Raw genomic sequence first — 25,695 nt, 5'->3', positions numbered from 1 at the left:
GGACGCTCGCCCTCTGCTCGTCACTCAGCGGCTTTGTGCTCCTGGCCCCTGGTGCCCCCACATGCTCACCTGCGGTGGTACTGCAGGAAGGGTGTGGTTTTAGGACAGAGCCAGGCACAGACGGCACCAACGCTTCACAGAAAAGGAGAGGAGGGCAGAGTGACTTGTGGAGGTGAAGACGTGACTTGGATGTATTAAGAAGGCATTTATCACTGAGGGTTTGTCCTTAATGCTCGCAAGAGGAAACTGTTTTATGCCCCTTTTTACTCTCAACAGACATGCCTTTTTATTCTTTGAATTCTTTAAAACTAAAGAAAGATCTTTGATTTCTAAAGACTCCCTGTGGTTTCAGAAGTGGGAATGAGGACTCCACTCGGTTGTCTGGGAACCCGGGGGGCTGGGCTGGGAGCAGGTGCCTGTGCCCCGCGGCTTTCCCTCTCCCTCTGGGGCTTCATGACGAGCTGATGCAGAGCCCTTCAGACTGAGCTCCCTGCTTTGGGGAAGTTTCTTGTTGCTGAGGAAAATTACGAAAGCTGAGACCACAAAGGAGGAGGGTTTTGTGTTTTTTCACCAGCGCCCACCCAGCTCTGCTCATTGACAGGGTCTGAAGAGCTGGGCAGCCTGAGGAGGCAGCTTGTTTCCATGTGGGAGGTGGTGCTCCAAGTAGAAGAGAAGGGAGAGACCAGAGTGCTGGCCCGTGACCACAGCAGAGGCCTTCCCGTTTCCTGGGCAGCTCGGAGAGTGAGCACAGCTCCGGGGGTGCACTTGGGGACCCCGCAGATCCACTGCACAGGACAGGTTCTCCTGAGGGCAAGCAGCAGGAACATGCGGCCGCCGCTCAACCTGAGGCGCAGGCGCTCGGGCCAGCGGGGCGGCCCCAGCCCGTGGGGTTGCTTCTCGTGCATCTGACCTTAACTCCCAAGGGCCATGGGGCAGGCGGCGTGCTTTTGTTTTCTTCATCCTGTGCTTCATTTGTGCGTATGGATCTGTTGAAGGGGCATCATCTTACGTTTTTACTGAGGCCCATTAGTACTGTTTATTGTAGCCCATTATTTTCATAAGATAGATTTTTTTTTTGGCCATTACTTTCAGTTGTTTATAGTACTAGATTTTTATTTTCTCCTAACTAAAATGCATGAGTCTCCCTTCACTTTCCTCACACTGTCAGAGATAACTGGGGGAGACCTTTTCTTTCACAAAATGTGGATTGTTACAACAAATGGAGAAGCACAGAATCTCGTCATCACAGTCACACTCGCACTGCTGTGCCTGCCCTTGCTGCACACTTACGTAGCTCTTCCGGTGTTGCCTTGTTTTGAACCAGGGCTGGGGAACATAGAGCTCGCAGGCTGTGTAAGGCCCATGAAATCGTCAGGTCTTGCTCTGCGAAGGTGGGACTCGGAATTCAGTGACTCTATGGCAGGCTAACATTTCTTTTAAAGATTTATTTAGATTTATTTATTTATTTGAAAGAGTTACACATAGAGAGAAGGAGAGGCAGAGAGAGCGAGAGAGTGAGGTCTTCCATCCACTGGTTTACTCCCCAACTGACCACAACGGCCAGAGCTGAGCTGATCCGAAGCCAGGAGCTTCTTCCGGGTCTCCCACGCGAGTGCAGGAGCCCAAGGACTTTGAACCATCTTCCACTGCTTTCCCAGACCATGGCAGAGAGCTGGATTGGAAGTGGAGCATCCAGGACTTGAACCGGCGCCCACATGGGATGCCGGCACTGCGGGCAGTGGCTTTACCCGCTATGCCACAGTGCCAGCCCTGGCAGGCTAATTTCTAAGTTGATGATTTTGTTGGCCTGCAAGTGATGTCAAAAATACCCAAGTGGTCCATGCCCCATTCAGCGGACCTGCTCTAACGGTCTTTAGTGGCTTGACTTACAAAAAAATCGTATGTCATCCGTCCTTCTCCTTTCTCTCCAGCAATTCTTCGTCCCCAAATCATCAGGGAGATGGAGCTTCCCAGGCCTCTAGTGAGGTAAGTGTCTCTTCCTTGAACCATGCTGTGCTGGCAGGGTGCTGACCAGGGCTGGGGTCACTGCTGTGTCCCCAAGCAGTCACTCCTCCCCGTGGTACCGCTTCAAATGTGAGGCCTTCTGTGATTTACTTAAATGTCTTTAGAACATTACAGTAACCCGGTTCTTCTTTCTGTAAACTTGAATGATTTCTTCTCGTATGTTCACTTTCTTTGTTAACAGCAAATTCAGCCTTCTGCTACAACCCAGGAAACACAGCAGTGGCTGCTCAAAAACAGGTTCTCTTCCTACACAAGACTGTTTTCTAATTTTTCAGGTATGTTTGTATGTGTACATGGTAAAGTGTGTTGCTTGTGTGTCTCTCTGCTTAAAAATCTTAAGAATTTTTTGAAATTTTGGAATGTTATGAAGTTGCAAAAAATGTAGAGAATTCCAGTATATCCATCTCCAGTAATTACAGCTTTAAAAAGGGGGCGGGTTCCTGAAAGGCAAGAGAGAGGGTAGTATCTTCCATCTACTGGGTCACTCCCCAAGTGGCCATAATACCAGGGCTAGGCCAGGACGAAGCCAAGAGACAGGAACTCCAACCTGGTCTCACGAGGATGGCAGCAGCCCTAGCACCCAGGCCGTCTTCTGCTGTTCCCCGGGCGCACTCGCAGGGAGCTGGATTGGAAGCAAAGCAGTTGGGACTTGAACAGCACCGTGCCACTGGGTGCTGGTGCCGCACGTGGCCATTTCACCTGCTGTGCCACAGTGCCGTCCTCCCTGGTAGTTACATAGTGCATACCTGTGCCGCACTGTCAGAACCAGGAAGCTCACCTTGGTGTAGTGTATGAGTACCCTGTTGTAATAAGCATAGAGAGTTACACCATCACCACAACAGTCTGTCCTGCTACTCCTTTGTGGTCAGATGCACGTCCTGCCCCACCGTCTCTAATCCCTAGCAACCACTGAACTGTGTTTCTGTCTGATTTCGTCATTTCCGGGATGTGGTGTGGTGGACTCACAGCTGTGACCTTTTGAGCCTGGCTTTTGTTTTTTTCATTCCATGTGATGACCGTAAGATCCATCTGAGTTGCTCATGTACCAGTAACTGACCCTTTACTGCTGAGGAGTATTTCGTAATATGAGTGAACTGGGGTGTGGTTTTTATGTTCGTAAGTTTCTCCCGCCAGGCTGGTGAGCTGAAGGAAGGTTGAGAGGAGCAGAAATAGAGATGCCAGGTGGGGCAGGCAGTATTTCCCAGACCGGTTAGACCCCAGGGCCCTTTCTCCGCCACACACTTAGCAGACATGGCCTGCAGAGCTGGCAGGTGGCCTGCAGGGCCATTGAAACAGTGTGCTCCCTCGCAGAGGACAGAACATGTGTGCACACACCAGCTTGTGGGGGGAGCTGGATTCCACAGAGCATGCTTTCCTCTTACGCCATTTATTGTATTTGTGCAGCGAGTAGTTACTCCTCATGGAGCTCTTTGTCTCCTAGAATTAAAGGGCCAGATGGAAGTAATTTGCTAGCTTAGACCCACATTGTTATAGGACTCAGGGAAGCCTCTGTGTGAAGAACCAGAAACCGTACAGCTGTAGGGCAGGGTGGGTGCAGTCTTGTTTCCCTGAGGGACAGCAAATGAAAAGCATCGTGTGGAGGGAAGGCGCTGGCTGCGGGGCTGAGGGAGGCCGGAGGGGCTCTTGTTCGCTCCCGGAGAGTGCTCCGCGGCTTTCCGCGCGAGCAGCCGTCGCAAGGCCTGGCTTCCTCAGAGGGTGGGCACAGGACAGGCGGGACGCCGCCGGCATCCAGTGAGGGCAGGGGGGCTTTCTGCAAGCCTCTGCGGCTCTGCAGACAGACCTCTGTCCCTGTGTCTGAGTGGGGCAAGGGAGGGCCACAGGTGGGAGACGGTCTGCCGCTCTCCAGTGCTCCTGGGAGGTGCGCTTCTCTGGTTTCTTTCTTTTTATTTTTTAAGAGTTATTTATTGAAGGGCAGTGTTATAAAGAGAGAGAAGAGGTGATAGATCTTCCAGGGCTGGGCCAGGCCAAAGCCAATAGCTTCTTCCCAGTGTCACACGTGGGTGCAGGGCCCAAGCATTTGGGCCGTCCTCCACTACTTTCCCAGACGCAGTAACAGAGAGCTGCATCGAAGTGGAGCAGCTGGGACTTGAACTGACACCCATGCAGGATGCTGATACTGCAGGCCATGGCTTAACCCACTGTGCCACAACACTGACGCCTGGTTTTATTTTACAAACTAGAAATGTATTAGGCTCCGATTGAGAGATTTGGCACCCTTAAGAACAAAGCCCTCATTATCTTGTTAGATTGGTGAGTGACTTATCACATGGAAGTCACGCCTTCATCTCAGGACATCTTAGTTCCCACAGTGAACTGCATCGACAGTTGGTAAGAGGACAAAACCAAAAGTTAGAGACACACTCAGACATAAAAGGGAGAAGAATGTGATGACTCTCCTCATCTCTGTTGCTGGCTTCAAAAATCACCACCCTTGGCTGTTCTGCTCTCTGTTGCTTTTCCTCTTTGACAGCAAATCCTATCTACCATGTCATTTATGCCATCAAGGATCCACAGGGAACACCTGAAGGCACAACGTGTGGTTTCTCTGCTGTGTCAGAGCTGTAGTGTTGCAGGACAGAGGCTTAGTCCACTCTCTGTGAGCTTGGGCCAGTCCCTGAAACCCTGGACTTCTGCTTTTCTCTTGTTAAACAAGACTGTCTGGAGTCAGAAGCATGCTTCTCCACAGTACCACAACCCAGCCTGGAAATGCGGCAGGCGCGAGGCCTGGTGTGGGGAAAGCTCCGCCTTCAGGCCCGCTCCGAGCTGGGGTCTGTCCAGCTCGGGCCTCCAGGTGGACCCTTCCCCAGAGGACGTTGGGAAGCCAGCATTTTCTGTGGCTCTGAGGAGCAGGTGTGTGTCTCGTGTCGTCCATGTGAATGTGTTTGAGGATACCTGTTAGTGTTTGGAAGGATATTTCACTCTATGAAGACAGGTCTGTAAAGAAGCCAGCTCTGTTCTTTTTCCATTGATTTAAGAAGAATCTCTCTGCTGTTCTCCAGGTGCCGACTTATTAAAACTGACAAAGGAGGATTTAGTTCAAATTTGTGGTGCAGCCGATGGAATTCGGCTCTATAATTCACTGAAGTCCAGGTAAAATACTGCGGACTGTTTTGCGTGAGATAAGAAGGGGTCTGGGCAGAGCGCGTCTCCACGCGAGGGGTGTGCCTGTGTGCGCTTCCGGCCTCGGCGGCGGCGTGCTCACAAAAAGACTGTTTTGTGTGCACCCTCAGGGCAGGCCCAGATATGATGAGGGCAGAGGTAGACTGTAAGACTGGTAGAAATACACATGGGCAGGACTGATTTCTTGAAGACGACTGGGTTTGTTGCCAAGAAAACAAAACTCCTAATTTAGGTGAGCTCTACAGAATCTATGGTTTTCAAGGTCGTGACTTACTGAACAGTTATTAAAATGTCAACTTCTAATTGTGAATTAAAATCATAGAACTGTGAACAGTGCTGACTTTGTTAAGATCCATTTACTATCATTGCATTTCTAGACTTGTGGTGTGAGAATCCCATTAACATTGAATCTTACTGATTTTAAATTGCTGACTTAACTGCATCTGACAGGCCATCTCAATGGTTTAGTCTGGATCATCATGTTAGACCACCTGTGATAGTTGGTGTGAGGTGTGTGGTTTTTATATTTTTATTCATAAATTATTTTGTGTAATGAAATAACACTGTAAAGTTCTCATAAGGAGATAGAACGTAGATTCCTGTAGTTGTCCTAGGGTAGGGCCCCTGTCTCTCCGGGGCTCATAATTGGCATCTTCTGACTTGCAGGTCAGTCAGGCCCCGTCTGACCATCTATGTGTGCCAGGAGCAACCACGCAGCACAGCCCTGCGAGGGCAGCCGCCAGCTGCGGGTGGCGGAGGCGAGAACGGCAGTGGGACACCCTACGGTGGGTATCGAGGGCGTCTCAGTTCTGTCGGACGGGGAGGACTTGGGTCATGCTTTGCAGAGCTCCGGCGGCATTAGGACTGTCTGGAGGCTGTGGTGAAGTTTTGACAGCAGTAGGAGGCAGTGCTGCTAGGGCCACGTCCTGGGGGAAGGGGAAGCTAGCAGCCTGTTACTTCAGCAACACCAGGGATCGCTGGTTTGGTTTTCTGTTTATTTGAAAGGCACAGAGAGGGTGTCAGAGATTGCCCATCTGCTGGTTCACTCCCCAGATGCCCACAGCATCTGCGACCAGAACAGGCCAAAGCCAGAAGCCCAGACCAGCTGTGTCTCCCCCGTGGGTAGAAGAGACCCAGCGCTTGCCATCACTTACTGCTCCCCGTGGTGCACATTACCAGGAAAACACTTAAAACACCCACGTGGCAGGCACAGCGGGTTAAGCTGTCACTTGACAACAGCATTCCAGTCGGAGTCCCATCTGCTCTGCCTCTGATCCAGCTCCCTCCTACTGGGCCTGGGAAAGCCCACCCCTGAAATGACTTGTATTTCTAACTATCCAAGATTTTTACACCTGGGAAAAGAGCAGATGGTGGCCCTGACACCCTAAGGGGAGACCCAGGTAGTTCTTGGCTTCCGGGCTTCAGCCTAGGCTGTTGCAGCCATTTGGGGAAAAGAACAGGTGGATGGAAGCATGCATTTCCTCTCTCTGTCTCCCACCCCCTTTCAGGTAAATCAGTCTATAAAACCAGTCGTCGCCGTGTGTAGACTTAGCTAAGTGACCAGCACTCTGAGCTTTGCATGCGGTGATTCTGGTGCTGTGTCCAGTGTCATTATCAATGCACTCTGCATGTTTTCTCCCCCATCTCAGTATTGGGAGGACTTCTCAAAAAAAAAAAAAAACAAAAAACAAAACAAAAAAAAAACTGCGTTTTTCTTAATTGTACACTGCAGTGCTGCATTCGGGCAGAGCCGCGTCTCCCTTCTCTGTGCCACTAGAAGTGTGTTTCTTGTTTCTAAGAGGGGCACGTGGTGGCATTTGCTCCTCCCACATCGTCACACCTGAGTGAAGGCAGCAGGCCCAGGGCGTTTCGGAGAGCACGTAAATCCCCTGACAGTAACCAGCTCTGGGAAATACTCTGTGGTCTAAACTTAATCTTAAAACTACCAAGTTCTACACGTTGTTTACTCTGTCAAGTCTACATTCTAGAAGGCGACTCCTCAAACATGAGTGTTTTTGGAGCAATTTGTAGACATATTGGAGACCTGAGATCAAAGGTCATCAACCTTTTTCTTTAAAAGGCCACGTAGTAAATATTCAGGACTGTTATTGCTGACAGCCATAGGCCATACATGAATAACGGGTGTGGCCGCGTGTCCTTAAAACTAGTAAAAACACAACAGAGCAGGACCTGGCCCATGTAGGCTGTGGTTTGGAATCAGCTCTGTAGCCTCAACCTAATTTTAGTTCCAGATTCTAAGCCCATCTTAGTGTCTGATTAACAGAGTTGTCTACAGTCGTGTTCCTGTGAAGCCAGGGAAAAACCCTTTGGTTGGCTGTTCCCGACCCCCGTCTGCGTGGCTCAGTAGTAAGTGGGGGGTGGGTGGGCTGTGAGCCTGAGACGCACCAGCTTCCAGTGAGGTGCCCAGCACCCCCGGACCAGGCCTGCAACTTTGTATAAAGAATTGGGAGTCGTTATCTGTACCCACAGGTTTCATGTGGTGTCTTCTATTTTTTTCTGAGTGTGTAGGTACAAGATAGATTTTTATTCCTTAGGGTAAATCTCAACAGCAGGATTACTAGATCAAAAACCCATGACTCTTAGTGGTTTTTATATATTAATGCAATAACTTTTAGAATAAAGCTTTCTTTAGGTGTAATGTACAATACCGTGAAACCCCGTTATGCCAAGAATGAGTCAGTGGTTCTTGAGATGTGCAGACAGATGCCTCTTTGCAGCCAGATCCGTGTGTGTTATCATTCAGGGCAGAGACGGAGTAAGACACACAGAGCTCCCCTCGGTCCCATCTGCTGGTTCACTCCTCGAAGGCTGGGGAGGACCCCGTGCAGATCTCCTACGTGGGTGGCAGGGACCCGATTCTCGCACCACCACTGCTGCCTGCAGGCTGAGCATCAGCAGAAACCTGGAGTCCGGAGCGGAGCCGGGAACTGAACCCAGCACTCTGCTCTAGGCTGCTAAGCTGAGTGCCCGCTCGCTCCGTGTTCTCGAATTCCCTTACTGTTTCGGAGCTTTGGCAGATGTGCTCTTCCTGCAGATCAGCTAGCAAAGACTGAAGGCCGTGCCCTCTGTTTCAGTTTACCACGCCATCTACTTGGAGGAAATGGTCGCCTCGGAAGTTGCTCGGAAGCTCGCGCTGGTGTTCGATCTCCCGTTCCACAGGATTAGCCAGGTTTACAGACAAGGCCCCACCGGCATCCACGTCCTCGTGAGCGACCAGGTACAGCAGACACGCCTGCCGCGTGCCCGTCCTCTGCCATCCTGTAGACCTCTTGTGCATACTCACGAGAATCATTTTCAAAAAGTTGACTCACAGTGTAAATTTTTTTAAAGATTTTATGTATTCGAAAGGCAGAGTTACATACACACAAATCTTCCTTCTGCTGATTCACTCTCCGCACGGCTGGCTGGGGCTGGGGCTGGGCAGGAGGCTGGCCCTCCGTCCTGGTCTCCCACATGGGTGGTGGGGGCCCAGCATCCTCTGGCTGCTTTCGCAGGCGTAGTACAGGGAGCTGGATTGGAAGCAGAGTAGCCAGAACTCACATTGGTGCTCCAGTATGGGATGCCAGCATTGCAGGCAGCAGCTTATGAACCCACTGGGCCGCAACACTAGTCCCGAACTGTAAGAATTCACAACCAAAAGAATTTCAGTCATCCTCGTGATAGGGGTACAAGGCAAGCTGGCAAGTTCCCCACGCTCACGTGAGCTCTGGCGTGAGCTTAGCTGTGGGCTTTGGCTATTTTCCCTTTGTTACTTAATGGCAGTTTTAAAAGTCATGTAAGAAGTACAGTGCCTTCCACAACCAAGTAACAGGAGCAGAGCACCGCACGCCACTCTGTCAGGGTTCACAGCACCTGCAGCCTCAAGCTTCACTGTCTCACACTGCCTTTGTGAATTATCTTGGCTGCTGAGTTCTATGTTTGAAAGAATAATATATAGTTTATGGTATTTCCTTTTAACTAAAGTAATTTCTGTTAAGGACAGCTGGATCTTACACATCTGCTTTTTTCTAGATGGTTCAGAACTTTCAAGATGAGAGTTGTTTTTTGTTCTCCACAGTAAAAGGTACTTCACATGTTGTGTGTCTTAAACAGCAGTGTGCTTCCAAGTGTGTCTGCTCTCGGCAGTGCAGGCCTTACTGTGACAACAGGGGTTGGAGAATACATCAGACTGTTTGTGGTGTAGCAGCACTTAGCTGGCCAGTAAGGCAGGCAGTCTTCCTGTGGGACCCGGGCGTCGCAGTCAGCGTCCCGCTGAGTGCTTGGTGTCAGACCCTGCGCTTCTGGTCTTGACTGGGGAGGGGAGGCACAGGCAGGGGAACTAAAGAGCCCGTGGGCCTCCCCCTCTAGTGGGGAGAGCAGATGGAGGAGGAGCAGGAGAGTGGGCGCTGTCAGTGTGGGATCCCTCTCCACTCCCTGTTTGGTGCTGTTCAGACTGGGCCTCCTCAGCAGTCACTTACAGACCCTGTAGTGCTTCTGTTTACTGAGGCATCAGGCGGAAGTGGCAATGATGTTTTTAAATGTTTCGAATCCGTCTCTGAGGCCTTCCCGTGTTCTCCAGCAGACGGGCGTGTGCTGCGTCCAGCACCTCCACCTGCTGCGGCGGCAGGTGCCGGCAGCCTTCTCCCTGGAAGTACCCCCCCTATCCCCCCATGGACGCGGGAGCTTGCAGATGCGAGTTTTCCGTTCAGGAGCTGGATTTCCTGAGCCTGGTTAAACGTGACAACTGTTCTCCTTTCTCTGCAGCTGAAAATAATGACGGTATCCACATAATTTTGAAGTGATGTCTTACGTATTCTGAACTTTAATTCAGTACCAAATAGTCATGCTTAGAAGTGTGTGAAGACTGAATCCAAGAAGCCTTGGGATTGGATTTTTACCAGATGAAATGTTTCATATTGAAAACACAAGCTGACCCTTCTAAGGAGCCGTACGAGAGGCACGTCTCCTCGCTCACTGCCGGGGCCGAGCACCGCACGCGGGAGCTGGCGGGACAGCATGCCGTAGAGGCCAGTGACTGCGGCCCTGGAAGCAGCCCTGCTGTCGTGTTACACTGTATGCGGTTTGGAATTGAATGTAAACACTTACTGTGGGCATTTACCTTCCTGTGCCAGTTTGGTTTTCATTGCCTGAACCTTGCGCTGACCTGGGGAGGGCTGGGGCCAGTGCTGTGTGCAGCCCGCGGGAACCTGCCCGTGGAGAGGCGCGTGCTGCGACGGTGGCCCGGGGAGCGGCTCGGCGTCTTCTCAGAAGTCCTGTCTGCGTCTGACGTGAGCGTGCGGATCCGGGAGACCCAGCTGGGAAGGCGGGCTTGAAGCCACGGCATCTTCCGAGTACCTTGGTGAGAGGATCAGTGTAAATCCTAATAGGTACAAAGACTTGTGTTTTTGCTTTGTCACAGATTTATGGAGAAACTTTGTGCTTCTGCTTCCATTTTTAGCATTTTAGTTTCTGGTTTTCATTTTTTGAAGCCTCCTTGATTTTTACATTCATGTGGTTTTCTTATTTCCCTCCCTCTCTCCGCCCCCACACGGCCCTGCCCCAGACACTGGAAATGGGCAGTGAGAGAGCAAGGAAGTGTGGTTGTTGACAGCCTCTGATTTGGTGTTAGAACAGATGAAATGACTCATGGAAACACTAGACGTCACAAATCGACACTAAGATACCCAGGAGATCTTCACAACCGTTGAGCTTTAGCACAGTCACGATGAACGTCTGGGGATGTCTGGGGCCCTCTACGCACCGTAACAGCTCCCTTTCCATAGAGTGCCTCTTGCATAAACCAAATGCTGGCCTGCTCGCATGCTCCTCAGGGGAAACTACTGTCCTCGTTCTTCCCCTGCCACTTGCTCCCTCCCCCGAGGTCCTCACAGAGAGGTTGGAGGCTGTGGTGGAGCAGGCTGAGGGTCTGGTTTTGGTTTTCTACTCCCACTTTGATCGTAGCATCGCTGGTCCGTCTATCCAGGTGTTGGTCCTCATCTTTGTTCAGGTGGAAATACAGTAGTTTTGAGTTTGAAATCTCCCAGAAGACAAACCTTTCAGTGGGTGGAACACGTGGGACATCTCCAGTTCTCTTCCTGAAGGGGGTTCATTTTCTGCTGCGAGGGAGCGGTCTCCTGTCTGCATCTCTGATTTGAACTCTGCCCGTGGGCCCCACAGGAGGCGAGCTGCCCTCTCCTGGTCTGCCGGTGTTGCTCCTCGGGCCCCTGATTCCCAGTGGAGCAGGGATGGCGCCCACACTGTGCCGCCGGAACCCTCGCCAGGGTCAGACGCGGCAGCACAGACACCGCGAGCTCGTCAAGCCGGGAATGACGCTGGAAGCGTTGAACACAAGTCTGTCCCAGTGGAGCAGGCTCAGATAAATTAGGGCACCAGCAGATTTGCTACTCTGTTTTTTAATGGTAGGATGTACACATTTCAGTATAATAAATGTTTTCCGATTGTTTTGCAAATGTGTCTCAGTTCCTGTTGATGACACCTCGAGTCACAGAACCAAGGGGCGCCCTGTGTGTGTGCTGAGCATATGCCAGTCTGAATGCCGAGTTAGGCCCAAATGGCTTGTTTTGCGTTTTCGGTTTATTTTCTCAAAGTGGATGCAGCCGAGGCCCGGTCCACCCTTGGAGAGGAAGCAGGCGGGGTGCTGAGCCACTGAGCTGGAGCCTCGAAGCCGGGGTAGGTCCCGAGGCTGCTGGCGCTGGCGCTAAGTCTTAGGTAGGAACTGTAATTGGGAGTCACACAAGTGCAGTCTCTCATAAGCCTATTTGTTTGCCGAAATGGCTTCCTGGCCAGTCTTCCCCCACTCCCAGGCATGGTATAACATGCGTATTTCAGCCAGCTGTTTCTATCATAAAGCAATAAAAATCGTTGACCTCAGCGCGTACCTGATGGTCCCGCCGAGTTTGCGGGACTCGGAGCACATCTGCCTCCACACTGTCCATCCTCTGGACGCGCTGGCGAGTCCCAGGACAAACCTTGGTGTTGCTGTCTCACTCGAGCTTCCCGTGCGCCCCCCATGGCCAGCTCACCCCGGAGTGAGCGCCACAGACGTGGAGAGCACGGTGCAGCGACCCACAGAGAAGGGCACCAGGCGCCGTTCGGAAGGCTGGGCTTGGAGAGATGTCTGTCGTAAGAGCAATAAACCCTCCGACCTGATTTTTCTCTAAGCACTGCAATGGTGTATTCATTTTTATATTATCAGTTTAAAAGGTGCCAACACTTTACTGATCTGAGTTTAAAGTGTAAAGTTGGAATAGTTCTGGTGTAACCTGATTTCTAAGATTTTTAAAATAAACTTGGAAAAAAATCACACCCGCTCTACAGGCATCCACTCATTATTTTAATTGATAATATTATAGATAACTTAAGTCTTGATTCTGTTTCAGGTCCCCTAAATTTTGTGAGAAGTGTGGAAATAATTAGCTTTTTTCCCTTTTAGCAAAAATGCATTCTGTTCTGTAGCATCTTGCAGAGTTTAGTTTCTTGTCAGGCAGCACACACACTGTTGTCCCCTGGAGGAGTTGATGACAAGGTGACAGAAACAGAACGGTGAAGACCCTGCTCCACCTCATTTCTTTGGGGTGTCATGGAGACCTGTTACGTGCCTTCCATCTAAGGCTTAACATAAAATCCAGGCAGTGCAGCTGCCTGCCCGAGTCGTGCGCATCACAGCGGAGTCGCGGGCTTCAGCAGGCCCCTGGCTTAGGTGGCAGGTCGAAGTCCACAGCTGCTTTTTTCTGCTCAATCTGTGCCGACACTGGTGGTCTGAGAAATGCTGGAAGCGCCAAGGGTGGGACTTCCGGAGGTGTCCACCTTGAAAGAGATCCCGGCTCCTTGCCTGGTCTCGGCCGCACTGACGCTGCTCCTGCGCGTGCTAACCGCCAAGGCTGCCGGTGGACTGCGTCACGGGCAGTGAAGGTGAGCGCCATAGCCACGTTACTGCCACCATACGGAAGTCTACCTGCAAACACTTTCCCAGTGGAGTCAGGAGGTGTGGGGAGGGTGCAGCCGCTCGGAAGACTCGCTCAGAGAACGACACAGCACCTGCACAGCCGCTGGCCGCCGCCTGCCACTGCCGCCGGGGGGGGGGGGGGGGTGACGGGAGCGAAGTAGGCGTGCACTCTGACATGAGGGAGCTGGGCCTGGGTGCAGAGAGCGGAGGGGCCGTTACGCTGGCAGCTTCAGGACCGAGGTTAGACGGACGCCTCAGAGTGTGCAGCGCCCGGTTAGCCTCGGCTGCACTTCAGTGTCAGGAGGCAGACTGATCCGGTAGCATTTCTGCTGCAGGCTATCTCAGCCCCTGTGCCCCAAGTGGGGGCAGAAGCCAGCCCAGCACCTCCTAGTGGCCCTGGGTGTAGCACCCCGGATGTGAGTGCCAGAGCTGTTAAGGCTAAAGATGATGGACGTCTACTGGACAGCACGATCTGCCGCCGCCTCCTGGGAGTGGCCCGGGTTGCTTCCTTTGCTGTAGACCACCCTGTCCTTGCAAGGCTGGGTCTGACAAGGGAGCTCTGGAGAAGCCCCGGGTGCCACCTGAATGGGCAGATGTGATGAGGACAGAGCGACCCCGCGGCCCCTCCCGCGCCCCAGCCTACCCGCATCCTCTTGATGCCGGCGCGGGTGACCTGCTGGCAGTCGTAGAGCTCCAGGCGCTCGAGGCCGCGGCAGGTCTCCAGGTGCTCCAGCGCCGCGTCCGTGATGAGCAGGCAGTTGTCCAGCTCCAGAACCCGCAGGCGCTGTGGCTCAGGTGCAGGGTCCCGTCGTCCGTGATGAGCTCACAGTGGGACAGGCTCTGGAAGGGGGGGCGGGGAGATGTCTGCTGGGCCTCACTCACCCCCGGCCCAGCGCCCAGCGCCCAGGGAAGCTGGCCTGGCCGGTGCCCCAGGAACTGCTCGCTGCGGTTTCACTGTGGCTGCTCAAAGGCACGCGCCGGCCAGTGGGGCCCGGTATGTGTCTAGGGCACGAGCGGGTCAACGCCAGTTTCTGAAGGGTTTCAAGCTACAGACTGGGTGTCTGTCCCTCTCCCTTGCTCGCCCGCTGGCCTCCTCTTGGCCCTCCCCAGATGCTGGCCCCTCGATCTTCAGAACCGAAATTCTGTTAGAGATGACGGTCTGTGGTGTTCTGTTACAGCACCGAGCGAGCCGAGACCAGGCCGTAGGAGTCTGCATTACTGCATTACTGCGTGGCTGCACCCACCTTTTCAGTTCACATGAAGGTGGTGGTAAACCTTCCAGGGACACATTCTGGAGTTTTCTTTGAGAGCAGTTTTTTTTTCTTTCCTTTTTTTTTTTTTTTTTTTGGACAGGCAGAGTGGACAGTGAGAGAGACAGAGAGAAAGGTCTTCCTTTGCCGTTGGTTCACCCTCCAATGGCCGCCATGGCTGGCGCACCGCACTGATCCGATGGCAGGAGCCAGGTGCTTCTCCTGGTCTCCCATGGGGTGCAGGGCCCAAGCACTTGGGCCATCCTCCACTGTACTCCCTGGCCACAGCAGAGAGCTGGCCTGGAAGAGGGGCAACCGGGACAGAATCCGGCGCCCCGACCGGACTAGAACCCGGTGTGCCGGCGCTGCAAGGTAGAGGATTAGCCTAGTGAGCCGCGGCACTGGCTGAGAGCAGTTTTATTGCCCTATTCTCCGAGAGATCAGCGAGGAAATTATGCCAACAGCCACGGCTCCGGTGCCAGCATCGTTGAAGGTTATCGTCACATAGAATTGGAGCCGTGGGATCTGAAATCACTGGCCTCTTGGGTAGGCACTCAAGTCGCCAAAATTAAGTTTGCATTAATGTATAGCCAAACAACATCTCCGTCATTCTATCAGTACATTTCAGAGCATGTCGCTGGGACAGTCACCCCACCATAAACGCTCTTCAGAGGCAGCACCACCCGGGCCATGCATCCCTCCCAACACAAGTGCCAGCTGTGCCAGCCCCTGGTGAGATGGCGTAGAGAAACACTGCCTCAGCACGGTGGCTGGCCCGACGAGACGAGACGAGACGAGCACAGGTTCCACTCGTAGACCTAAGCGACACGCGTGCTGTGGGCGCGTGCGGTGGTGGGGTTTGACCCGAAGGGCTAGGAGGCGTGTGGCAGAGGAACGGTGAGGACCCCGCACGCCCGGTGGGGGAGGGAGGCGACGCCCCTGGGTGCCGTGGAGCTGCGGCGATGGGGCCAGGCTGCAGCCTGGTGCGGCATGGGAAGGAGCTTCCATCGATTCCGAGGCACGGGGAAGTTCCGGGGAGGACGTGACCTTGCAGTTCTGACTGCTGGAGCCGGGCCGAGGCCGCGGCCGGGACTCGGGACTCCGTCCAGGCCTCCCGTGGGGGTGGCAGGGACCCTGTTACCTGAGCCGTCGCTGCTGCCTCCCAGGGTGCATTAGCAGGAAGCCGGAGTCAGGAGCCAGAGCGAAAGGCCAGCTCTGCTTTTTACCCTGAACACTTTAAGTTTCCCCGGGAGCAGCCCTCTAGCTGTACCCAGTAAATTTTCCCGCGGTGTATGTTGGGTTCAAAAATTCCATGGAAATATGTATTATGAAAAGGCTACAACAGATTTCAGAAATTAACATTTTTCCATGAACTTTTGAAGTACCCTCATTTTCATTTCGAACTTTTTTAATATTTGTAAAAAAAAAATTTTTGTTGTAGTTGAACTTAATTTTAAAAACTTGCCCTCTGGGGCTGGTGCTGTGGCACAGTGGGTTAAGCCAGTGCCCGCAATGCGAGCATCGCACGTGAGTGCTGGTTCCAGTCCCAGCTGCTCCACTTCCCATCCAGCTCCCTGCTGTGGCCTGGAAAGGCGGGGAGGACGGCCCGTGTTTTCCCTGCCACCCACGCGGGAGACGCGGATGAAGGTCCTGGCTCCAGGTTTGGGCCGGAGGTCAGGTGTTCAGAAGTCCTCCTGTTCTCTTGCCGATCACCGTCTCTAGCACTTCTGGGGATGCACTCCGGGGTGGGGATGTGGCACAGCCAGGTCAGCTGCTGCGCGGGTCCCCCTCGTCCCACCTCAGGGCCTCTCCACTCCTGGCCCAGCTTCCTGCTCATGTGCGCCCGGAAGGCGGCAGCTCGTGGCTCACGTACTTGGGTCCCTGCCGTCCACGTGGGACACCCTGGCTGTCGTAGGCATCTGGGGAGTGCACCGGCAGATGGAAGATCTCTCTCTCTCTCTCTCTCTCTCTCTCTCTCTCTCTCTCTCCATTCAAGAAGATGAAAGTAAACATTAAAAAATGAAGTGTACAGCTCAGTACTGTCAAGTCGTTCACACCATGCAATGAATCTACCGAACCTGTTCATACTGTAAACCTCGAACTCTCCCTTTTTTTTAAAAGATTTATTTTTATTTGAAAGTCAGTTACACAGAGAGGAGAGGCAGAGAGAGGTCTTCCATCCGCTGGTTCACTCCTCAGGTGGCCGCAATGGCCGGAGCTGCGCCGATCCGAAGCCAGGAGCCAGGAGCTTCCTCCAGACCTCCCGTGCAGGTGCAGGGGCCCAAGGACTTGGGCCGTCTTCTACTGCTATCCCAGGCCACAGCAGAGAGCTGGATAGGAAGTAGAGCAGCCAGGTCTCGAACCGGCGCCCATATGGGATGCCGGCGCTTCAGGTCAGGGCATTAACTCGCTGTGCCACAGCACCGGCCTGAACTCTATCCCTTTAAACCACTCTCCATTTCCCCTTCCCTCAGCTCCTGGCACAACCCCCATTCCATTTCTGTGCCTGTGAACTTGACTAGATACTGTGTGGAAAGTTCATAGTTGTCCCTTGGGGTCCACAGGGAATTGGCTCCAGGACCCCCTTGGATACCAGCACCCACAGATGTTCAAGTCACGTAAGATGGCACAGGTGCACACCGCCTATATACTGCCTTCCGCAGGCCGTTAGGTGATCAGTAAGTACCAAACGTGGTGTAAATGCCATCTAGGCGACTAGCTCCTGTGCGGCACTATTTGGGGAGTAACGGCGAGAAGGTGGTCTGTGCATGCTTAGCCAGGCTCACTTCTTTTTCCTGAACGTGCTGAAGCCATGTTGGTGGCCTCCACGGACCAGGAAGGCCGGCTGCTGCGGTGTTTCGTGACGGGCTCCTGCCCCTCAGCCCGACGCCTTCCACGGCCATCCACGCTGAAGCCATCTCGAAGGCTGTGCTCCAGCCATCGCCCCACAGGCCTCTGGGTCGCCTCCGTCTCCCGGCGGCTATGACGGGCGCCGCGTGAACACGGCCGGGCGCGCACAGAGCTCTCCGCGTCCTCCCGTTCCTTTGGCCACACCAGGAAGCGGGGTGGCTGCATCAGCTGCCAGGTCTGTTTTAATTTTTTGAAAAGCCGTCATACTGTTTATCCCCTGTCCCATTTTACACTTCCCACCAGTTGTGGTTCCAGTCTCTCTACATTCTAACACTTCTTTACAAAACAAAAACCAGAAAAGCAGCGGGGTAGACCTGTGGGCAGTCTTCGTTTCCCGGGGGTCCTTTCCGAGGGCGCGCTCCTTTGGGTTTGGGATTCCAGCGGAGAGTTCTTCAGCACCTGGGACTGTGGTGTGCACCGTCCTCTCCTGTCCCAGTGGGGAGGGCTGGCGCCTGCTGGCCAAGCTGGGAACCAGGAAGTGCTTCAGGCGCTGAGGCAGGAGCCCTTGCCTGCCCTCTTCTCGGGGGGGGGGGGGGGCGGGCAGGGGCAGCGGGGCTCCTGGGAGAGGCCCCCACAGCCACGGGGCCCTCGCTGACGCTTGGGTCCAGGAGGAAATGTGAAGTGGCCTCCCCTGACCACGCCTTGTGCAAGGCACTGGGTGAGGGGGGCATGTCCGGCCCCTGGGAGCCCCCAGCCTGGACTGCACCTCAGTTCCCACCAAGGAAAGCTGCTTTTGGATTTGCGGAAAGAACTGACAACCTGGGGTGCAGAGCGCAGCCACTGAAAATCAGTGCACAGAGAGAGGGCTAAAAAGGCAATAGTGACAACAGAATTTTAAGAAATACTCAGTTAATGGGCCAGCGCTGTGACACAACGGGTTAACACCCTGGCCTGAAGCGCTGGCATCCCGTATGGGTGCCAGTTCAAGACCCAGCTGCTCCACTTCCAATCCAGCTCTCTGCTATGGCCTGGGAAAGCAGTGGAAGATGTCCCAAGGCCTTGGGCCGCTGCACCTGCATGGGAGACCGGATGAAGCTCCTGGCTCCTGGCTTCGGATGGCTGCAGCTCCGGCCACTGTGGCCATCTGGGGAGTGAACCAGCGGATGGAAGACCTCTCTCTCTCTGCCTCTCCTCTCTGTAACTCTGCAAAGGGGAAGCATAAAAGGCTGCTGTCACCCCCGAGTTAAGCAGACTGTGGAGCAGTGGTGCCCACCTGAGAGATGGCGATGGAGTTCGGAGCCTTGGCTTCTGCCGGCCAGGGCCCTGTGGACGCAGCAGAGCCAGCGTCCTTCGCCCTGGTCCGGCTTCAAGGGCTGGCTCAGCGAGATTTAAACAAGACCACAGCTCTGCTCAGGAAGGTGACTCCTGGGGGATTAAGGGCAAGGCTGAAGAACGGCACGGAATTTAAGCTGAGCGGGGAATGGTGACTGACACTGACCCATTAAGTCCAGGTGTGGCTGCAAGCTGGGCAAGGGAGAGCCGGGAGGTGCCGGTCAGCCCTCTGCATCGCCGAGGCAGGCTGGCCAGCAGCCGGGAAGGCCCGTGCCTGTACCCTGAGGGGACGGGGCGGCGGGGGCTCCTGGGAGAGGCTCGCTACGCAGCAGCAGAACCCAGCACGGACAAAGTACTGCGCTTCCATGTTCGCTGTGTTCCGCCTTCAATGGGGCTGACAGCTAAAACCCTGCTCGAGCGCTCCTAGAACCAATGAGTCGCCTGAGAACGCTGGCTCTGGAAGGGGGAAGCAGCCGCTCTGCACCTGCCGGGGACACGTCCTGCAAGCCCAGGGGACCGCGTCCTTAACCTCCTGTGAGCCAGGTCCTCGGGCTCCTCTGAGTCCGCCGCCCCGGGCTGCGAGCGGCTGACTCGCTTGTCAGTAAACGCGGGCAGCACGTTCTGCCCTTGCGAGGGGCAGGCCCGCCCGCCGCCGGGGCCCAGGGTGCGATTCCTGGCGAGGGGGCGAGAGCAGAGAGCCGCTGGGAGCCCAGGGCCCTCCCCACACTTCTTCCTGCTTCCATGCTTTAAATAAAGTTCAAAATGGCGCTGTGGCCCCAGAGCGCCGCCTCCCGCGATCCCTGGAGGCGGGGTGGGGGTGCCTGGCTGCGGCTCCCCGAGCAGCTGGCGCCTGCACCTGTCGCGGGCCGCACTGCCTGACCCTCCTGTGAGGACGCGAACCTCCTGAGGCTGCAAGCTGTGCTCAGCGGGCAGCTCAATCTGCCCTCAGCTCCGCCCCAGTGTCCTTCCCGGACCGGACCCCACTGGGGCAGGATGCGGAGTCAGGACGGAGCCGCTCCAGGGCCTGGCGGGCCTCCACGAGTGGGGAGGCGTGCGAGCCACAGCACTGCCCTGCTGTGTCCGGGCTGCTGGTCTCGGAGGCCTGCAGACTTCAACCGCAGTCGCTCCCCTCCACTTCCGCCAGTGGTGCTGCGTGGCTCTGCTGGGTTTACTTTCAGACTCCAACTTGCCCGTTTTTATCCCAGCTTATCTCCTGCCGTCGCCCCTTTTCTGCAAGGGCTGATGGAAGGCCCGCTGTGCCCAGTGGCGGCACCTGCTGGGGTCCCAGGGTGCTGGCCTCGCGGCTGAGCTGGGAGGACAGGACACGACGTGGGCAGGCGGAGCGGTGGGCGCGTCAGTTATGAAAGTGGACACAGCGGGCCCGCGGTGAAGACGCGCACTCTCCAGGATGCGGGGAGGCGGCAGCTCTGCTGCGACCTCACACCCTGGGCACAGTGCCAGAGGCACCCAAGCCCAGCCATGGGGAGGAGGACAGCGCTCCAGCCCCTGGGGACCGAGCAAGCCGGCAGAGGGGAGACTGGCGCTCTCGTCCGCGGGGGACGCCGTGAGAGCCGAGGCCCCCGCACAGCCGGCCTCCAGGCAAGCGCAAGCCGTGGCCGCCGGACTGGACTGGGCCATGATCAGCGTGATCACCCGTTCGCTCAGTGCAGGGGCGACGGGAAGCATGCCTGAGGCTCAGGGCGCACGGGCAGGCAGAACCGCCAGGGGACACAGGACAGCCTCGACTGCGACCACCCGAACACGCCGACGTTCCCTGCCCGACAAGATGACCGTGGCCAGCGTGGCCGTGTGGGAGGGGCCTTTCCCCCCCTCTGACCCCCCCACAGGGGCTCCGACTCACCAGGGCCTGCAGCTTGGGGCAGTGAACGGAGAGCTGGACCAGCGTGCTGTCGGTGATCTGCAGAGAAACGCGGGTCAGCCCGGCTCCCGCCAGGCCCCGGCCTCGCCTGCCCACCCGCTCCTGGACACGCAAACCCTCCTGCAGCCCCTCCTCTGGGACCTCCAGGGGCAGAGGCACAGGGACAGAGTGGGAACGAGGCTGCCCCAGGACTCCCCTCTGCAGCGGTCCTCTCACTGGACACGCAAGCTTCTCTCTCCCTCCAGTCTAGATGCTGTTTTAGTTAGTGTGTGGTCAAAACGAGCCACGCTGAATTCCCTCCACGTGGTTCTGTTGGTTACCAGGAACAGCCACACCCACTGCCAAGGGCCTGGGGCTCCCAAGCCCCGCTCCTGTGCCCGTGTCGCTGGCTGCTCTGGGCCACTCGGGAGCCCCTCACCAGGATGCACTCTTCCAGATCCATCTTCTCCAGGTCGTGGCAATTCTGAAAGAGCCAAAGGACACACCCTGTGCAGGGCGACACCGCGGCCTGCCCCGGCCCTCTGGGCGCCGGGCACCTCCCAGCAGATGCCCCTGAGCCTGCCCCGGCCCTCTGGGCGCCAGGCACCTCCCGGCAGATGCCCCTGAGCCATGGTCGCTTTGGGAAAGGGCCTCGGGTGCCCTGGGCTACGCTGCTTCCTCTTGCCCACCCTTCCCGGGGCCCCCAGGGCTCAGCGACAGGCAGGTTCGTGCTGGTGCAGGGACCAGGGACCGGAGCAGGGAGGAGGAAGAGTGCGTCGCGCCCTGGCAGGATGCGGGGTCTGGGCAGCAGGCCTGTGGTCAGCGATCCAGAGCAGTGCCGAGGACAGAGCAGGGCAGCTGAGGCGGCACCCGTGTGAGGAGGGCGCTCCTGCCGGGGCGGACGTGTGCGCAGGGTGGTCCCACGGGACTGCGTGGAGGAGGCTCGCCCCTTGCCACAGCCCTCTGCCGGGGCGGCTAAGGGACCAAGGGTCCTGTCCTGCCTCGTGCCTCTCTCCCGCGGTGCTCTGCAGCACACCCGACACCACTCCCGAGTCACCTGGAGTACTGGAGGCGAGGTACAATTTGGTTTTGTTCTTTAAAACCCACGCCTTGGGGCCGGCGCCGTGGCTCACTTCGTTAATCCTCTGCCTGCGGTGCCGGCATCCCACATGGGTGCCGGATTCTGTCCCGGCTGCTCCTCTTCCAGTCCAGCTCTCTGCTGTGGCCCGGGAGTGCAGTGGAGGATGGCCCAAGTGCTTGGGCCCTGCACCCCATGGGAGACCAGGAGGAGGCACCTGGCTCCTGGCTTCCGATAGGCACGGTGCGCCAGCCGTAGTGGCCATTTGGGGAGTGAACCAACGGAAGGAAGACCTTTCTATCTCTCTCACTGTCTGTAGTTCTACCTGTCAAATACATAAATAAGTAAATCCTATGCCTTACCCGAGCCAAGAGTGCAAAGCCTGCGTCAGTCAAGTGGGAGCACCGGGCAGCCTCCAGAATTCTGAGGGGGCATGCAGGGGAGAAGAAAGCAAGCACTGCTCAACAGTGGGACTCGGCTCAGGACGCGCTCTGCTCTCCGACACACCTGGGCGTCTGCTGCCAGCCCCAGAGCTCCACCCACACAAACGCCGTCCCTCCTGGGCAGGTAAGGGAGGGTCGGGCCAGTCCAAGGATCCTCCCCTACACCAGCACACCGCTGCGGTTTTAAACCTTAGTCCAGTCCAGTGACAATGAACTTGCACCTAGCAAAACCTTCCTGAAATACAGGGCAGTTAATCATAACCCTGTCGTAGGCCACGAAAACCATAATTAGTTCTCAGTGACCCGGGTTTAACAGGGATGGCTGCCCGAGAAACATCTCTCAGCTAAACACTCCCTTACAGCACTGCAAAAGAAGAATCCAATAAATGATAAATAATAAAAGTATAATAAATCCTGTACAGACATTAACAATGCTTGTTCTTCAAATTCTACTTCTGCCTCTATACCGTTTCTCCTCTGCAGATCAGAGGGTACGGGAACCTACCCCGGAGAGACGTGCTTAAAAACGGGCCTCGCGCCAGCGCCTCAGCTCACTAGGCTAATCCTAATCCTCCGCCTGCAGCACCAGTTCCCTGGGTTCTAGTCCCGGTCGAGGCACCAGATTCTGTCCCAGTTGCCCCTCTTCCAGGCCAGCTCTCTGCTGTGGCCAGGGAGTGCAGTGGAGGATGGCCCAAGTGCTTGGGCCCTGCACCTGAGTGGGTGACCAGGAGAAGCACCTGGCTCTTGGCTTTGGATCGGCGTAGCTCTGCCCATAGTGGCCATTTGGGAGGTGAACCAACGTAAGGAAGACCTCTCTCTGTCTCTAACTCTGCCTGTCAAATAAAAAAAGGGGGTGGGGGCCTGGCCCAGGGCCCAGGACTTGGGTGAGCTCAGCTGATGCTGACTGTGCTGTGCTTTGGCATTTTTCTATCATTAAAGTTTGAGGTACCAGTGCTGTGGCACAGCGAGTAAAGCCGCCGCCTGCAGTGCCAGCATCCCATGTGGGTGCTGGTTCCAGTCCTGGCTGCTCCACTTCTGATCCAGCTCTCTCCTAATGCGACTGGGAAAGCAGCAGATGGCCCAAGTCCCTGGGCCCCTGCACCTGTGTGGGAGACCCGGAAGAAGCTCCTGGCTTCGGATCGGCACAGCTCTGGCTGTTGGGGCCATTTGGGGGAGTGAACCAGCAGATGGAAGACCTGTCTTGTCTCTCCCTCTCTCTAACTCTACCTTTCAAAATAAATAAATATTTTTTAAAAGTTTGAATATTCACAGTGAGTAACAAAAATGCTGCATTACACCTTGTGAATCAAAAAGTAAATTATTTGTCCAAACCAAACATTTGCTCCAGCGGGGGAGACAGTCACCAGGAGGTAACCACACTCTCTCCCTCGTTCTGTGCATTTAGCGGCAGATCAGAGGCGGCCCTGGCGACCTGCGGACGTGGGGCTGTCAGAGCGCTCCGCTTCCCCAAGCAGTAACAACAGGTGGGCAGCACAGGCTTGGGGTCCCTGGTGCCAGACGGCCCCTACGCGCGGTCTCGCCGCAGGCCGGCGTCAGACAGCCGCTGCCTACTCCCGCACTGCCCGTGTCGCCCGCACGGTGCCTGGTGCGTGGCCCAGCCCAGCCCACCTCTGGGCCGCGAAGCAAGGAAGCGCGTGGTACTCACTGTAGTCGCGGGCAGTTCAGGCCCAGGGCGGTGAGGGAGGCGTCGGTGAGGTGGCTGCAGCCTGAGAGGCAGAGGGCCTGCAGCCGGTGGCAGCCCCTGCACATCTGCACCACGCCCTCGTCGGTGATGCGCTGGGGAAACAGACCAGGGGAGCTGCCGTCAGGGGAGGCGGGGAGGCGGCAGCAGCACGGGCGGCTCCCGGCTCCGCTGCGCTGGCATCGCCCAAGTAAGAGGGAGAGGCAGGCGCTGCTCGTGCCTGGTCTGCGTCGCCTGCCAGCACTGCAGCTTAGTCACGGGGGACAGAGCTAACACTCCTCTTCCCTCTCCTAGAGAAAACAGACTTCATGGGTTTGTTTTAGGAAAATTTATAAACTCGTGATAAAAAAATCAGATTCAATAAAAAGCTAATGAGATGTGCCTAGCTACGTGACATGATAAGTTCTGATGCAGCTATCCACCACACAAATCACACTAGTGTATTCCTATAACAGTTCCCCAAATGCCTTGGAGAAAATTAAAACCCAGTACATTATTTAAAATGAACTTGCGATCTGCAGCGCACTCCACCGCGAGCCGGGCGCCCAGTGAACAGTCCAGGAGCCGAAGATCCAGATTCGCCCACAAGGTGACAGATTCTGTCTCCTGCCACCATCAGGGACTCTGCAGACCTACGGCTCCTCCCTGGGGAGCTGGGACCGGCTGTCGCCCTCCAGGCAGTGAGGAAGGCCCAGCGCCTCCTCCCAGGCTGGCGCCAGCTGACCCCACGTGCTCTGCACACGCCCCTTACTTCTCAGGGCGCTTACTCCCTTCCATCCACACAGACACGGGGATGCTGGCGTGCACGGTGCCGCTCTCCCCACGCCCGCCCGCCCGCTGGTGCCGCTCTCCCCACGCCCGCCCGCCCGCTGCTCGGAACCTCAGGAGCTGCCCGGCATGGTGCTCGGGGAGGGCCGGGGCTTTGCCCTGAGCGCGAGCATTCTGTGGTTGCCAATGCTGCCCTCATTCCTGGCAAACTGGGAGCCACCTGCGGAGCCCGGACGAGAAGCCGCGGTGTGGCCACGTGGCCGCTTGCCCATCGCCTCTGCTGCGAGGGGCCGTGGGCTCCTGCAGGAGGGAGCACGCCGTAGGACGTGAGCGCGCGGTGGGACCCGGCGCCCGTGGGCTCCTGTGGGAGGGAGCGCGTGGTGGGACCTGGCGCCCGTGGGCTCCCGTGGGAGGGAGCGCGTGGTGGGACCTGGCGCCCGTGGGCTCCCGTGGGAGGGAGCGCATGGTGGGACCTGGCGCCCGTGGGCTCCCGCGGGAAGGATACTCGGTATTGGGCTCCCGCGGGAGGGAGCGGCGGCGGGACACGGCACTCACTGAGCACGACTGCAAGTTGAGGCTCACGAGCTCGGGGCAGTAGTTCTGAATGTGCTTCAGAGCTTCGTCTTCTAACTGAGTGGACAGAAAAAACAAGGAGGGGGCAGGTGAAGGGGAGGGCGGGCACCAAGGCAAATGCAGCAGCGGCCCCGGGGACACGCCCACAGCCCACCCCCAGGGAACCTGCTGGCAGCCCCAGGCACCTGTGTGCGGCCCCGCCCACCCCACAGGGGACCCGCAGGCAGCCCCAGGCACCTGTGTGCAGCCCCGCCCACACCACAGGGGACCTGCTGGCCCCATTCACCTGTGTGCAGCCCCGCCCACCCCACAGGGGACCTGCTGGCAGCCCCGCCCACCCCACCGGGGACCCGCTGGCCCCAGGCACCTGTGTGCAGCCCCGCCCACCCCACAGGGAACCTGCTGGCCCCATTCACCTGAGTGCAGCCCCGCCCACCCCACAGGAGACCTGCTGGCCCCAGGCACCTGTGTGCAGCCCCACCCACCCCACAGGGGACCTGCTGACAGCCCCAGGCACCTGTGTGCAGCCCCGCCCACCCCACAGGGGACCTCCTGGCCCCAGACACCTGTGTGCAGCCCCGCCCACCCCACAGGGGACCTGCTGACAGCCCCAGGCACCTGTGTGCAGCCCCGCCCACCCCACAGGGGACCTCCTGGCCCCAGACACCTGTGTGCAGCCCCGCCCACCCCACAGGGAACCTGCTGACAG

At 56.4% G+C, this 25,695-nt stretch overlaps 2 protein-coding genes across 6 annotated transcripts in view; one reads left to right on the top strand and one right to left on the bottom strand.

The window, feature by feature from the left end:
- The window catches only part of UBP1 (upstream binding protein 1), a 49,330-nt gene extending 37,694 nt beyond the window's left edge, over nt 1–11,636 (top strand). For 3 of the 5 annotated variants that reach the window (XM_008266113.4, XM_051818545.2, XM_051818544.2), the window contains 7 exons: nt 1,932–1,986; nt 2,207–2,300; nt 5,046–5,136; nt 5,833–5,951; nt 8,262–8,404; nt 9,199–9,250; nt 9,931–11,636. In XM_008266113.4, the coding sequence (XP_008264335.2) occupies nt 1,932–1,986; nt 2,207–2,300; nt 5,046–5,136; nt 5,833–5,951; nt 8,262–8,404; nt 9,199–9,250; nt 9,931–9,968 (592 nt within the window). In that variant the 3' untranslated portion in view covers nt 9,969–11,636. The remainder of the gene's footprint in view (nt 1–1,931; nt 1,987–2,206; nt 2,301–5,045; nt 5,137–5,832; nt 5,952–8,261; nt 8,405–9,198; nt 9,251–9,930) is intronic. The other 2 variants (XR_007908714.2, XR_011388240.1) reach the window with 1 other exon arrangement.
- A 173-nt stretch (nt 11,637–11,809) lies between these two features.
- Nucleotides 11,810–25,695, bottom strand: part of FBXL2 (F-box and leucine rich repeat protein 2) — a 96,501-nt gene continuing 82,615 nt past the window's right edge. Inside the window, 8 exon segments of the mRNA XM_051818546.2 lie at nt 11,810–13,322; nt 13,776–13,909; nt 13,912–13,972; nt 20,426–20,482; nt 20,862–20,906; nt 21,863–21,923; nt 23,610–23,740; nt 24,969–25,043. Of these exon segments, the coding sequence (XP_051674506.2) occupies nt 13,206–13,322; nt 13,776–13,909; nt 13,912–13,972; nt 20,426–20,482; nt 20,862–20,906; nt 21,863–21,923; nt 23,610–23,740; nt 24,969–25,043 (681 nt within the window). The 3' untranslated portion in view covers nt 11,810–13,205.

Source organism: Oryctolagus cuniculus, chromosome 4, assembly GCF_964237555.1.
Source record: "Oryctolagus cuniculus chromosome 4, mOryCun1.1, whole genome shotgun sequence".
Taxonomy (NCBI): Eukaryota; Metazoa; Chordata; class Mammalia; order Lagomorpha; family Leporidae; genus Oryctolagus; species Oryctolagus cuniculus.
This window is presented reverse-complemented; position numbering and strand designations above follow the sequence as displayed.